This window comes from Schistocerca nitens, chromosome 4, assembly GCF_023898315.1.
Source record: "Schistocerca nitens isolate TAMUIC-IGC-003100 chromosome 4, iqSchNite1.1, whole genome shotgun sequence".
In the NCBI taxonomy this organism is placed as follows: domain Eukaryota; kingdom Metazoa; phylum Arthropoda; class Insecta; order Orthoptera; family Acrididae; genus Schistocerca; species Schistocerca nitens.
Window position 1 is genome coordinate 785,833,017 of NC_064617.1, and position 15,144 is coordinate 785,848,160.

General features: G+C 38.6%; 1 protein-coding gene across 1 annotated transcript in view; it reads left to right on the forward strand.

The window, feature by feature from the left end:
* Positions 1-15,144, forward strand: part of LOC126252566 (glutamate receptor ionotropic, NMDA 2B) — an 874,952-nt gene that overhangs the window by 156,612 nt on the left and 703,196 nt on the right. The window contains exon 3 of the mRNA XM_049953467.1: positions 6,436-6,574. Coding sequence (XP_049809424.1) covers positions 6,436-6,574 — 139 coding nt within the window. The remainder of the gene's footprint in view (positions 1-6,435; positions 6,575-15,144) is intronic.

The window sequence follows — 15,144 nt, forward strand, 5'->3', positions numbered from 1 at the left end:
ACCTACGGTACGGCCATCTGTATCGCTGAGGCACGCAAGCCTCCCCACCAACGGCAAGGTCCATGGTTCATGGGGGGGCTTCACATACTATAAACATAAAAAATTACAATAATCCGATTTCCATGTGGTCCCCTTGTCAGTCCCAAATACTTCTCTGCTTCATGTGTATCGCTGTTGTCAGGGCATCTTTGCTTTTACGAATATTTCCCCTGCTGAAGGTTGACGTACTATAAGTAACGCTATTAGAGAGTAATAATAGTTTATTATACTGTACGTCCCCAGCTCAATCTTCTTTCAACGTGTGTAGAGTGTAGTTGGCAATGGAATTTAATTCGTAGTTAGTTTCAGTTGTGTCAGTTGGGACACACAAAGACTTCGTCAAAACATTCAAGAATCAAATTTCCATCCTCTCAAATTATTATTCAATTATTTACATCTTTTTATAGCTACTAGATGACTTGTAGCTTGTCAATAACAGCAGCTACTACAATAAATTTAAAAAAAACAGAGTATAATAAACATAAAAAATAATATACAAGTATGAACATATGGTGAAAATACAAACGTTAACAGAACATGGCTCTGCTTATTACAAAATTTGCATGAACATTTGGTATTTCATGCACAGGGAGATCTGTTCCTGATCATGTGATTTCTAGTAACACTATCTCCAATTATGAAATTTATTGTAAACTGGCTAGGTGCATTGACACGCAGCTCTAAAAGTAGAATGCATCTAAAGATATTATGGTGCGACAGAGGTAGCAGTGAACTGTTGTTACGACAGGAAGTCGTTGACTCCCCACCTTAATCCACCAAAATTCTTTTTTTTTAAACCTATAATTAGAGATCTTTTCAGCATGAATTTCCGGTTACGTTTTAGAGATTCTCAATAACCAGATTATTATTCAAATCTGACCTACTATCTCTTGAAATATTAATATTGATATCTTTATGCATACAACAAATTGACAGATTACCACACATAAAGCTAGGAACGTGATACAGTCTTTCAGTTTCGTCAAAACCACACGAAAATTGTCAGTATTAGCCATCCCGAGTGCGAATTGTTCACAACAGTCACCTGTAGTTTAAATCGCGTGTTGACCACAAGGAGAAAATTCGAGAAATTAGAGCCAATACAGAGGCTTACTGACAATCACTCCTCCCACGCTCTATTCGCGAGTGGAACAGGTTTGGAGGGATCAGATAGTGGTACCGAAAGTACCCTCCGTCACACAACATTATGTGGCTTGCGAAGTATGATGTAGATGTAGATTTGCGACTGGAATAATAAGGGAACTGACTAGTAGTGGTGCATAATATCCTGCGCCAAATACCATGCGGTGGCTTGCAGAGTACGTCTGTAGATTCAGAATAGAAACAAAAGTAATGGATTTGGCTAGTAACCAACTTTGACTCACAAGAATTTAATAATTTTCTGTCATTTTATCTTCAAATGAAATAGGGAATGAAATACAAGCTGCTGGCAGGCAGCGATACTAAGGGTAACGAGAATAGCATCATATTCTGCAAATATTGGCGGCATATCGATTTCAGATGTTAACGACTTCCGTTGCACATTGTGGCGGCAACAGGGTTTTAGAGTCCCTTATGGATTGTGCAGCTGCACATATTTTTCCGAATTATTAACTCCAATGGTCTCGTACCGGAACAGAAGACTGATATTAAAGTTTAAAAGCGGCGGTAACTAAACTAACTGAAAGTAAAGAATTTTTATAATAGCACAGCTTCTGAAAAGAGCTTCACATTTTTAAAATCTCGCGACTTATTCTTCCTATCAGTTGGACTGACACATGAAACATAGGGGAGGTATATTCCATTTACACACATTGCGTTCAACAAGACGCTAATCGAAAGGAAGTCTCCTCTAAGCGTTAGTAATGCAAGTTTTGATATAAAAATCTGAAATAATTGTTTCCATTTATGCTTATCAGGGTAACTGATCATCCACTCCAAACCCCAGACTCCGCTGTAATGATGTACCTACGATAATCGGAGATATGGAGAATACCTACAATGGTTTATTTACTAATCTTTTATCGAAGAAGGACGGTTTCTCCAACTGCTGCAGGAAACGCAGTAGATGTGCAATATATTTTTCCTACTTTCATATCTCCAACTTGATTAAGTAGCTGTGCGTTACTGAAATTACAGATTAATTCTCAAGTAACGATAGGATAAAAAGTTGAATTCTTTCGTGATCGTTATGTACATAATTTATAACTCTTGATTGAAAGTATCCCAGAGCCAGAGGGTGCTCCACACTGCAGCAGTTATTAGGGCCTCCTTCTGCTCTTTTTGCGTATGGAGCTCGTGAAGAATGATACATTAAACGCCTCTGTGCGAGCTGTAATTAATCTAATCATGGCTTGTCAAACCTCTACGATAGCGACACGTAGGGTTTGTATCACATTACTAAATTCCTCACATAGCTGGTTCTCGAAATTTTGTATGTTGTCTTTCACGGGATTTTTTTGCCTATCGACAAACCTCTGCCAGTTCAGTTTCATTCTCAGCATCTCAATGACGCTCTCCCAAAGGTCAAACAAATCTGCGACTATACGTGTTGGCCTTCTTTATATGCGTTTAATATCCCCTGTTAGTCCTATCTGATAGGCATCACACACATTTAAGCACTATTCTAGTTGTACGAGAAACTTCTAAACAATATACTTGCATTTGAGATGTAAAATCGCGAATGAGGTGTGCGATCATGTTGATACTAGATGGGAGTATGGAAATAGCTACTATGGACGCTATGATAATAGTAAAATAGCCACAAGTATTTTTGTAACCTCTCTTTTTATTGACGCGTTTCAAAAATGTGTCATCAGATTCACTTAAGGGAACAGACACCATACAATGCACTGAGTCAACTTTACTGTAACTGCAGAATAAGATAATTGTAACTACAGAATCCTTAAAGGAAACCAGAAATCAGAATAATAAGAGCGATGCCATACATATTTGAATGTTAATATAAGAAGGAACGGAGTCTCTGCCCAGTACTTAATTGTGAAATGCAGGGTAACCATGTAAATATAGAAGTAGATTCCTCAGAACAACTATCTAGCCTGTCGAGTAAATGCACATTTGTTAATTGCCATGCACGGTGAAATGACGACAAGAAGAACAATCTGGAAAGAAAAAAAGTTTTTTGGATCATTCAGAAACCGAGAAATCAAAAATACCGAAAATGAACACCATATTGCTTTTGGGTTACTTCTGTGGTCAAAAGGCAGAGAGAAGAAACTTAGGAATAGCTCATTACGTAGCCCATAAAAGAACCGATACAAACAGTACGCAACTGGTGAGTCTGTGTGAAAGCTTTCACCTGAAAATAATTTTGTCCTTCTACAGGGAGCTCCCAAGAAAATCCAGGATACGAAATATCTCCAAACTATTGCAAACAGTTCGTGTTGTTGTTTCTAGAAAAAAAAGTACTAAGGAATAACTTATATGAATATGAAAGTAATAAGGAAGGGTGAACTTCATTCTGATCACCATTCCTCCAAAATTAAGGTTAAATTTCAATCCGATAAATTACAAAGAAGGTCGTAAAAACTAATAAAAAGTAATTCAGACTTACTAGCGTAAAATAAAAGAATCAATTCGATAATATCAAGAACAAATTAAAGTTGGAAAACATTGCTTATTTAAATGAATTCTTATCTCAATAATTAGCTAAATAAGTTAATAGTTCTGCACAGAAAATGTTTCAGTCACTAAAAAATTAAAATAAAATATAATGGAATCAAATATGTGATGATGGTAAGGGAAAGGATGCAAAAAGTGGATATGTGCAAGGAAAATTGAACACTATGATGAATTTAAACATCAAAGAAAGGAAATACTAACATTTAGAAGCACTAAATGAGATTTTGGCAAGAGGAAACTAGCAGAAATTGAGCAAAACATTTCAGAATGTGATTCGTACAATTTTTATTAGCCTTTTAAAGGCAGACTTAAACGATACCAAATCCCAAGCATCTGTTTCATAAATAAAAATGGCAAAGGTGGCGTAAGCAAAAGCGAAAATGGCGAAATATTGGGAAAACTTTTTGATCAGCTTCTTAATTGTCCTGAATCAATCCAAAAGCTGTTATTCTCAAACACCCAAGAATATCTAGAACAAGTTTTTGCCTCTAACTGTCAAAGAAGTTGGAGAAGTAATTAAATCCTGAAAATCAGTACTTCTAGTGGAGCAGTAAATCTAGCGGAACTTCTGAAATGGTTGATATAAAAACTAAAAAATAAGGTAAAATTGATCTTTGAAGAATTCTGGAAAACAGAAAAAGATCCTAGGATAGTGGAAGGTAGCCTTGATATATCTTCCACATAAGAAAGGCCATAAATAAGACGTTAACAACTGCAAACATATTTTTTGCTACCATCTGCATAAATTATTTTCCGAGATTCTAGTTAATAAAGTAAGAATAACACTGGACAGTCATTTAGGTGTATATCAAGGTGGTTTTAGGGTGGACAGATCATGCTCTGAATAAATGTTTAATGTGAAGTCAGTCTATCGCCACCAATGACTGAATGCAAAAGATATTGTAGTAACGTTTATTCATTTCAAAAATACCTTTCATTCTGTTGATAGAGAAGTTATACATAAATAACCTAAGAATTGAACGAAAAGTCTAAATTAACAAATCTAATTCGTCAATCAATTAAAGATACAGTATCTAAAGTGGGATTTATGGAAGAAATATCTCGGCCCTTCGAAATAAACACACATATACGGGAAGGTGGTGGCTTGTACTAATTCTTTTTAATAATATTTTAGAAAAACCGTGATAATTTTAGCTGAAGAACTAAGTGAATGTATTTCACACAAAAGATTTGGTTGAGGAAACAAAAATTTTGGAATAAACTTCTTCTTATATATAGATAACCTTGCTGTACTTTTCTGCAAAAGTAATATCTGGTACAATACAAATTAAACTTTTGGAAGAAAGAGATAGTAGGACTAGCTTAAGAATTTCTGTAGAAAATTTTTTAACAAACATTGAAAGTGCGTGGAAATTACTGAAAATATATATTGGCCAACTAAATAACGTTAAAAAGTTTAAATATCTTTTTGAGATAATCCAAAATGATCGTCTTCAAAACTCTGTTATTGGAGAAAGGAGACATAAAATGAGAAGGGCATACGATATAACTAAAGATTTATACAATAAAAAATACCTGTCTAAAAATAAAAGTCATTATGATACAGTAATGAACCAGTACGCCTATATTCAAGTGCATTAAAATCTTATTAAGAGAAATCAGAAATTCCTGAAAGGCGATTTATCAGGCAAATATTAAGCCAGCTAAAAACTATGGAAGATTGGAAATTAGTTAGTAACGATGAAATTTATCTGAACACAGAAAACGTTTCAAAAATAATGGATAAATAAGAATGGTAGCTTTTGGACATTTGTGTGCAATGACATGCTGCAGATTAACCAAAAAGACCTTTAGACATTTGAGGAATAAAAAGTCAGCAACAAGCTGGATCCACTGAGTAAAAAGGGATTTAGAGAAAAGTTAATTAAAAGCTGAAGAAACAACTGGCAGGGAAGTGTTTGGAAAAAAGTACTGAATGAGAAAGGCTGCAAGATAGGCGAGTGACGGAAAACTGGTCTGAAGTGACTAGAAGACAGAAAAAGGAGAATGAAGAGATGGAAGAGCACTGTGAAGAAGGAAAGAAACAAGTAACATGGCTGTAGATTAACTAAAAAGACCTTTAGACATTTGAGGAATGAAAAGTCAGCAACAAGCTGGATCCACTAAGTAAAAAAGGATTTAGAGAAAAGTTATTTAAAAGCTGGCATGTGGTCCTTAGTTTGTCAAACCGGAAAGGAAAATAACAATAATAAACAGACCTATATATGTGTAATTTAAGAAATGTCAGTCTCGCTTGCTTTGTATTAAGCAATTTTATCTCATTATACGACTGTTCTACATTATAACTGCCTTCACTCGACTCCAACGAGTCACTGCCTGCAGGAAAACGCAAGCTTCCCCAAATCAAAAAACGCTCAAGTCCACAGCAACCAATAACTGCCTGTCACGTTACGAAAGAACTTGGCAGCGGTAGATATGATGCACTTTATGTGAACTGTTAATGATGGTGCGAATTGGCGTTTTTGACATTAACAGTTCACTGCCTGAGATGAAAACTTCGATAACGCACAGAAATTATACTACATCCGGTGAAGTTTGAAAGCTGAACATTTCATTTGTAGTCTGACACCTGCTCAGTTGGCCACTGAGCCACAAAAAAATAATAGGAACTAATGTAAGAGACGTATGACTCTTGAAGCCCTAGAACCCAGTAGTACATCTTATTGCTCACTCGTCAAACTTTGCTAATGCCGAGCATCCGTCAATAATGCGCTCTCTTTCATTTCTCTACAGGTACCTCCGCAACGTAAGCGTCGAAGGCGAACAGGGCAAGCCCAACATAGAATTCACGCCGGAGGGCGTTCTAAAGGCGGCCGAGCTGAAGATCATGAATCTGCGGCCCGGAGTCAGCAAGCAGCTCGTCTGGGAAGAGGTGAGTGCCATCATACGCAACAACACTTCTTACGGGAAGTGATTGTCTAAGAAGCTTTTGTTAAAGCAAATCTATATATTCAACACGAATGAAGATAGAGATTTGCGGTAAATTGTAACTTACTCATAGAGCTACAAAAGCTTTATTTTTGAAAGAACCAACCGATTTTATAAATTTATATTTTCTACATGCTTCCACATGTAATATTGCATTACTTTTTACAATTAATTTTGGGATCGAAATTGTCATATACCGTTCACAAATGCTTGTTAAATATGCAGAACGTAGTCATACCCGTTTTATACTTTTGGGAGTATGTTTGGAGCTACTGTAATCATCGCTGTTGTTTCATGGTGTCGCAGTTCATCCAAAGTTGTTGGAAGGGAAAGCACATATATGGAATCTTTCACAGACCAACCAAAACAAAAACCACATCCCCTGAGACCAGAGCGACTTTGGATCCCAGAGGTGAACTGCGAGATCCGTGCATCCCTTACCGCCAGTCCACCCACAAGATAACTCATTGTTAAGAAGTCTTAAATTCAGCTGTCAATGCGGCGGTGCTGCCTCTGAAGAAAAATGAAATATTCAGCATGTTCTTGCATTAGTGGAAAAAGCCAAATGTTCATTGCTTTCAGATAATGAATCCTGTAATTGGGCGAGCGACCTAGCTTCACCAGTGAGACCACTAGCGTCAACCACATGAAGTTACAACTTGCAGCGAAGTGAACCTTTAGTCACTACGCTTAATTTACGGTTCATCCCATGTTTTCCCTCAATTCACGTAAATAATTAATCCTCTGAATTTTGATGAATCATTTTTAAAACTGTATTGTACGCATCAATGCAAATAAGTATCCAAAACCTAAGAATGAGAATGGGAACAGAAAAACTTAGCAATCAGCTGCCAAGCTTCCCTCATTAACAATAAATCTCTTATTCTGCATAGAGGAGAAGTACATGCTACTCGAAAAACTCATCTTGTGCGACTAGGACTCGCGCACTAAGGGCTCCGTACAAACTGAATTATGTATACAGGCAGTTCATCCAGTCCGTGAATCGAGGATCTCGACAATTTATGCCTGTTATGAGTATTGATACTGACAAGTTATCGGACCCAGGGATTCCAAGATTTACGATAATGTTTTATTACAATAATATAAACTGGCATAAAGTCATGCACGAAGCAGGCGACCATTATTGTAATAATCAGCAGTTCTCCATTCAGGCTGAGTGGCTGGCAGTGGTAAAGGTGAAACATCAGGTAAGGAATTACTTTATAACTCATATGAGGCGTTGCAGAATTTATCCAATATCAGATATCCAGGAATGTTTACAGCACCTAGATTAGTCTGTGAATGTTTGTTTCACATCTACATCTACATCTACATACATACTCCGCAATCCACCATACGGTGCGTGGCGGAGGGTACCTCGTACCACAACTAGCATCTTCTCTCCCTGTTCCACTCCCAAACAGAACGAGGGAAAAATGACTGCCTATATGCCTCTTTACGAGCCCTAACACATACACCTTGATATGCCATATCTACGTGCAGTAATCCCTTCTGGTTATCTGATAATGAATAAATTCCGAAACGCGTCAAATGAGCGATAAAGCCATTCCTTTCCCGAACTTTGACTTTTACCATTGCGACCCAGTCGGCCTGAATGCAGAACTACTGACTATCAGTTCCAAGTTTGACGTCGAAGAACAAAAGAAATATATTTTTTCGTGTGATATAATTACAAATTAACAAATCTCTGATTTTTTTTTCCTTTACTTCTGTGAAACCTTACTTCTTGCGAAATTTTATGACCCTAGTTCGAAGGGATGTACCCCACAGGTTTTGATGACTGAGTTCATGAGTATCAAAATATGGCTGTATCTTTTGATTGTACTGACTTAGAAGCTGACGTTTATTATGCCGCCAAGGGACCATACACATCAGTATGTGACATAACTTTCATCTAGTTACGTCTAGCTTTCCTGAAAAGAATGGTTTCTAAAGTCAAACGGACAGACAGACAGATAAATGTTCAAATATGTGTGAATTCCTAAGGGACCAAACTGCTGAGGTCATCGGTCCCTAAACTTACACATTATTTAAACTAACGTAAACTAACTTATGCTAAGAACAACACATACACCCATGCCCGAGGGAGAACTCGAACCTCCCGCGGGGAGGGCCACGCAATCTGTGACATGGCGTCTCGAACCACGCGGCTACTATGCTCGGCACAGACAGACAGACATCCAGACGGATAGCAACGTGATACTATAAGGGTTCCATTTTTAACGACCGAGGAATGGAACCCTAATAAACAAGAGATTCAGTAAAGCTGCGCACTAAAGCCATAACGACTCAGTCTCGTTTTGCTTTCCATTTTTACCCTATGATAGTTCCTTACGTAGTCGAATATAAAAATAAATTTCTGAGAACGTACGTTTGGAGCACAGCGTATCAAGGCAATGGATTATGGATTGAAGGGAAAACCGGGAAAGAAGAGGATCGAAAAGTTTGAGTTGTGGTGCTATGGGATGTTGCAAATAATATGGACTGATACGGAATGAAGAGGTTCTCCGCAGAACTTGTTTCATTCCTTTGGTTGTTTCTAACACAGTTAATTCTATCAAACAAGATTTTCCTGAAGGGTGTCACGGTTCGTATAATCAAATGCTTTGGACAGGTTAGGATGACTATGAATTGATAATGTTTTTCGTTTTATGATAGTTCGTGAGTAAATGATAACTGACAATTTCAGTGGAATTTGTAGCACTACACTGCATTTAGAAGTCTTCGGCAGTTCTTTGTGCCACAACTGTAAGAATTGTTTTCTTATGTTTCGATATGTTCAAAGTTCTAAGCCTCTGTCATTTCATTTTATTGCCCGGTAATGCAAACCGGACATTACAGTTTAGCGGGTTTGTTAAAAAGGATTGTCATACTTATGCGGAAGAAAATTTTCGCAAATTGGCAAGGAAAGAGAAACAATTTTAATTTGCCTCAATTGTAGGGAAATCAGAGTTCAAGAGCGGGGGATCTAAACTGTAATAAACAAATGTTGTTAATTTATTTCTGCAGACGGAGTAGGGTTCAGATGCACATATTGCCATTCAATTAATTTTTTTCTGAAGACTTTTTCTAAATCGCTTCGGGTTAATGGTGTGACGGTTCAATTGAGAAAATAACAACCACACTTTTATCTCTAATGACCTCCCCGTCGAAAAGCGTTAAACCTTCTTTCCTTTTTTCGTTCCAAACGGTGCAGTCTTTTTAGAAACGAGCTTAGTCACTAACTTCCAACTGCCACTCTTAAACAAGTTCAGCAATAGCAAAGTACATGCTAAAATCCCGCAATGAATTTGTTAGCCTTTCTGCAATTGAACTTAAGTACTCCCAGGGGCCCTATTCCATTGAAGCACACCGAGTGTGGAGCAGACCTCACTTCCGGACATGTAAAGTATGCATGAGACCGCGCAACGAGGCCTGTACACCTAGCGGACCAACCACATGACTATATTATGACTTTCTCTGGGATCAGCAGGCAGAACGACTACGAGAAACACATCAGAAGCTTGAAGCAACGGACTTCTCTTACAGTCGAAACATGCGGCACTTACTGCGTGTATCTGGTTTTGTTCTTGTTCAGCAAGCAGTTGTTTTTAAAAATTTCACTTATGTCCAATTTTCTTTGTCTGTCATGGATAATTTTGCGCCCAAGATAACAGAATTCTTTAACTTTCTCTACTTCGTGATCACCAATTCGGATGTTAAGTTTCTCGATATTCTAATTTCTATTACATCTCTTTACCTTGTCCTTCTCCGGTTTACTCCCCGTCCACATTCTGTACTCATTAGACTGTTCATTCCATCCAACAGATCCGGTAATTCTCCTTCAGCGAACCTTATCATTGATATCTTTCACCTTGAATTGTAATCCCACTCTTGGACCTTTCTTTTATTTCAGTCATTGCTTCTTCGATTTAGAGGCTGGGCAGTAAGGGGCGAAAGACTGTGTCCCTCCCTTACAACCTTTTTAAGGCGAGCACTTGCTTCTTGGTCTTCCTCTTTACTGTTCCCTCTTGGTTCTTGTACATACTGTATAGTGCCTGTCTTTCGCTATAGCTTACTCCTATTTTATTCAGAATTTCAAACTTCTTGCATCACTTTACATTGTGGAACACTTTTAGTAGGTCGATGAATGCTACGATCGTGTCTTGATTTTCCTTCAGCCTTGGTCCCCTTGTGAAGTGCACGTGAGAACTGCCTCTCTGGTGCTTTTACCTTTCCTGAAGCCAAACTGATCATCGTCTAATTAAATATTACTTAGCTGTAAACTGGAAAATCTGAATATCTACTAGTGTGTCGAAAACCGGAATTAAAGTTTCACTATAGAAAATGGCACGATGCCTCGAGCTGTTTTGGTACCGTAAGCTACAATTCCACATACTGGCGATAAATCTCCAGTGGCAATTATGCGTCAATTGAAATCGTATAGGTAGACTTGAAAGCCGTCAAAGAGGTTATCAGGAGAGAACGATAGGTTTCAACAACTGCAGATCTTTAATTTTTGTCATTTTTGGAATGAATTGAGCCACTGGCAAAGTTCTACAACGTATCATTCCTGCGCCGCGCATAGGCACGTAGTCTTGTCCGTTGTGGGTGACACACTTGGTTTCCAGCGTCTGGGGAGTTTTACAACCTGGGGATCATGGGGCAGTAATCCTTGCAACTGAGTTGTTGTTCAGGCCTACTATGCAGCTACACTTAAGAGCTAGTGACTTTCCTTTGACGACACGTTTTTGTCCTGAAAACAGGAAGCAGAACTTCGCAGGGATGTGCTGTTAGTGAGAGCAAGAAGCGGAAACTGAAATTCTTCTCCTGAAATTGATTATCTGATTAGTGGAATACTGAAACAATTTCGTGGAGCTTCTTCGAGCTCGCGTATTTCGACTTTTATATGTAATCAGAACTACTCACCTGTCCTTCCAGTGAAGATGTACTGTGAGAATGTTTTTTAAACAACATTAAGTAATCCGACCATTTCAAATACCTTTCTAGGTCAATAAATGCCGTATTTTTTTTTTGTCTGTTTCTTTCTCATCTCTTTTCCAAAATATGACGTAGTGTTAATATTGTTTCCCGCGATCTTTTTCCCTGAGCTGACCCCAAACTGATCGTTGACTTCATTCCCATCTATTTTCGTTTTAATCCTCTCTTTAACTGCTGATGTGTCAAGCTTAAAATAATTCGCAATGGCGTTGCTGTGTACAAACGTGAAATTCTGATCAGTCACTTATGAATTTCTAGCGAGTGTTGCGTTTTAATATGTCGTAAGTGGTTGGTCCGAAGAGGTTTCGCACGAAACAGTGGAGCTAGCCCAAAGTTGTATTGTATAAAAGAAAGGCAGTTGGTAAGCTCAAATTGATCCTAATGAAGCAAATATCTTTCTGTGGAAACTCTGAGTGTGGTACTTTTGCTTTCCTTTTGACTTACTGGCTTCGAACTATTGCCATGTTTTGCCTTGGAAGACAGTATGATGGGGCTACTGAGGGCGCGCTTGTTTGTGTGTGTGTGTGTGTGTGTGTGTGGTGTTTGTGTTACGGGCGCAGAACGAGGGGGCTATCAGCGCCCTTATAAATATTAAAAGGAACGAATATGAATGAAGTGGCGAAAATCGTCATAAGGGAGTAAACCTACAAAAGCACTCACTCAAACATTTCCAACCTCAGTCATGTTAACCTACACAGCTGCTTTATGTTACACGCCGTACAACAACGAAAAAGGGTTCAAATGGTTCAAATAGATCTGAGCACTATGGGACTTAACTTCTGAGGTCATCAGTCCCCTAGAACTTAGAACTACTTAAACCTAACTAACCTAAGGACATCACACACATCCATGCCCGAGGCAGGATTTCAACCTGCGACCGTAGCGGTCGCGCGGCGCCGGACTCAAGTTCCTAGAACCGCTCGGCCACAGCGGCCGGCTCCTCAATATGCTGGATTACTTTATCTGCTGGGTATAAGCGTTCTAGAGAGGTACGGCACTCAGCGGATCGGAATACAAAAGGATTTAGCACCTGCAACACATCACATTTGCTTCGGTGCCCGCAAGTTCGCCTAAAATTCCGCGGCGAATATAAGAAACTCGTGAGGCAATCGTAGCTTGAGGACACGATAAGAAAAACAACAGAGAAACCGACGGGGACCCCTGTTTAGATTCCGTCATTACAGCTAAAGGGTTGTATTGCTCAGACAAAATTTCATAACATAACCTATTAAAAACAAACATAAGTTACTACGAAGCAGCTGGAAGAGCTCAAAAACTGCTAGCGGTACACGTGTTGCAGGTCATTGATAGGAACCTGAACGCAGTTCTACATCTACATGGATACTCTGCAAATCACACTTAAGTGCCTGGCAGAGGATTCATCCAACCACCTTCACAATAATTCTCGATTACTTCAATCTCGAATAGCACGAAGAAGAAACGAACACCTATATCTTTCACCGTGAGCTCTGATTTCCCATATTTTGTTCTGATGATCGTTTCTCCCTATGTAGATCGCATTCTGGAGAGACACTGGGTGATTGAAATTTCGTGAGAAGATCCCGCCGCAACGAAAAACGCCTTTCTTTTAATGACGTGCACCCCACATTCTGTATTCTGGATCTTGTATCATGTCAATGACACTCTGTCACCTATTTCGCGATAAAACAAACTTTTCCGATGTACTCCGTCAATGCTATCTCGTAAGGATTCCACACGGCGCAGCATTACTCTAAAATAGGACGGACAAACTTATTGTAGGCAGTCTCTTTACTAGATCTGCTACATTTTCTAAGTGCCCTGCCAATAGAAAGCAGTCTTTGGTTTGCCATCCTCACAACATTTTCTATGTGTTCTTTCCAATTTAAGTTGTTCGTAATTGTAATTCCTGGGTGTGTAGTTGAATTTACGGTCTCTAGATTTGAATGATTGGTCGTGAAACCGAAGTTTAACGGATTCCTAATAGCACTTATGTGAGTGACCTCACACTTTTTGTTATTTAAGGTCAATTTCCAATCAGATATCTTTTCTAAATCGTTTTGAAATTATTTTTATGTTCTAATCTCCTGATGTCTTTAATACACGATAAACGACAGTATCATCTGCGAACAACCTAAGACTGCTGCTCAGATTGTCTCCTAAACCGTTTAAATAATTAAGGAACAGCAGAATACCTACAGCACTACCTTGGGGAACGGCAGAAATTACTTCTGTTTCATGCGATGAATTTCCGTCAGTTACTGCGAACTGTGAAATCTCTGACAGAAAATTATGAATCCAATCACATAACTGAGACGATATTCCACAAGCACACAATTTCACTACAAGCCGCTTGTGTGGTATAGTGTCAAAAGCGTTCTGGAAATCTAGAAATAATAATCAATTTGGCTTCGTTGTCAATAACATTCAACATTCTTATGAATAAAGAGCTAATTGTGTTTCACAAGAACGATATTTTCTAAATTCATGTTGACTGTGGGTCAATAGACAGTTTTCTGCGAGATGAAGCATAATGTTCGAACAGAATATATGTTCAAAAACCCCGCTGCATATCGACATTAATGAAATGGGCCTGTAGTTTAGTGGACTACTCCTACAACGTTCCTTGAATACTGGTTTTGCCCTTGCAACTTTCCAGTCTTTGGGAACGGATATTTCGTCGAGCAATGTGTTGTATATTATAGTTAAATATGGAGCTATTGCATCAGCATTCTCTGAAAGGGACCGAATTGGTATACTGTCTGGGCCGAAAGTCTTCCTTTTATTAAGCGATTTAAGTTGCTTTACTACTCTGAGGATTTCTGCTTCTAAGTTACTCATGGTGGCAGCTGTTCTTGATTCTATTTATGGAATATTTAGTTAACCTTCTTTGGAATTTCGAAAGGCTGTGTTTATTAGCTCTGCTCTGGCAGCACTGTCGTCGATAGTATTTCCATTGCTATCGCGCATAGAAGCCACTGACTGTGTCTTGCCGCTAGCATAGTGTACATAAGACCAAAATCTGGATTTTCCGCCAGGTTTCGAGACAAAATTCCGTTGTGGAAACTATTATAAGCATTTCGCATTGAAGTCCGCGCTACATTTCGAGCTTCTGTAAAAGATCACCGATCTTGGAGGTTTTGCGTTCGTTTAAATTTGGCATGATTTTATTTTATTTTATTTTATTTTGTTTCTGCTACAGTGTTCTGACCCTTTTCATGTACCTTCAGCTCCGTCGTTTGTTAGTTTATTTGGTACCCACAAATGTTTCAGTTGCCACGTCTGGTCTACGCTTACATTGATAATTTGGAAGGAGGGGAGATTGTGTCTCAGGAAAGCGCGAAGTGAATTTTTATCTGCTTTTTTGAATCGGTATATTTTTCGTTTATTTTTGGAGGATTTGGGGGCTACAATACTCAGTCTCGCAACGACAACCCTGTGTTCAATAATCCCTGTATGTTTGGATGCTCGTTATTACACTCCTGGAAATGGAAAAAAGAACACATTGACACCGGGGTGTCAGACCCACCATAC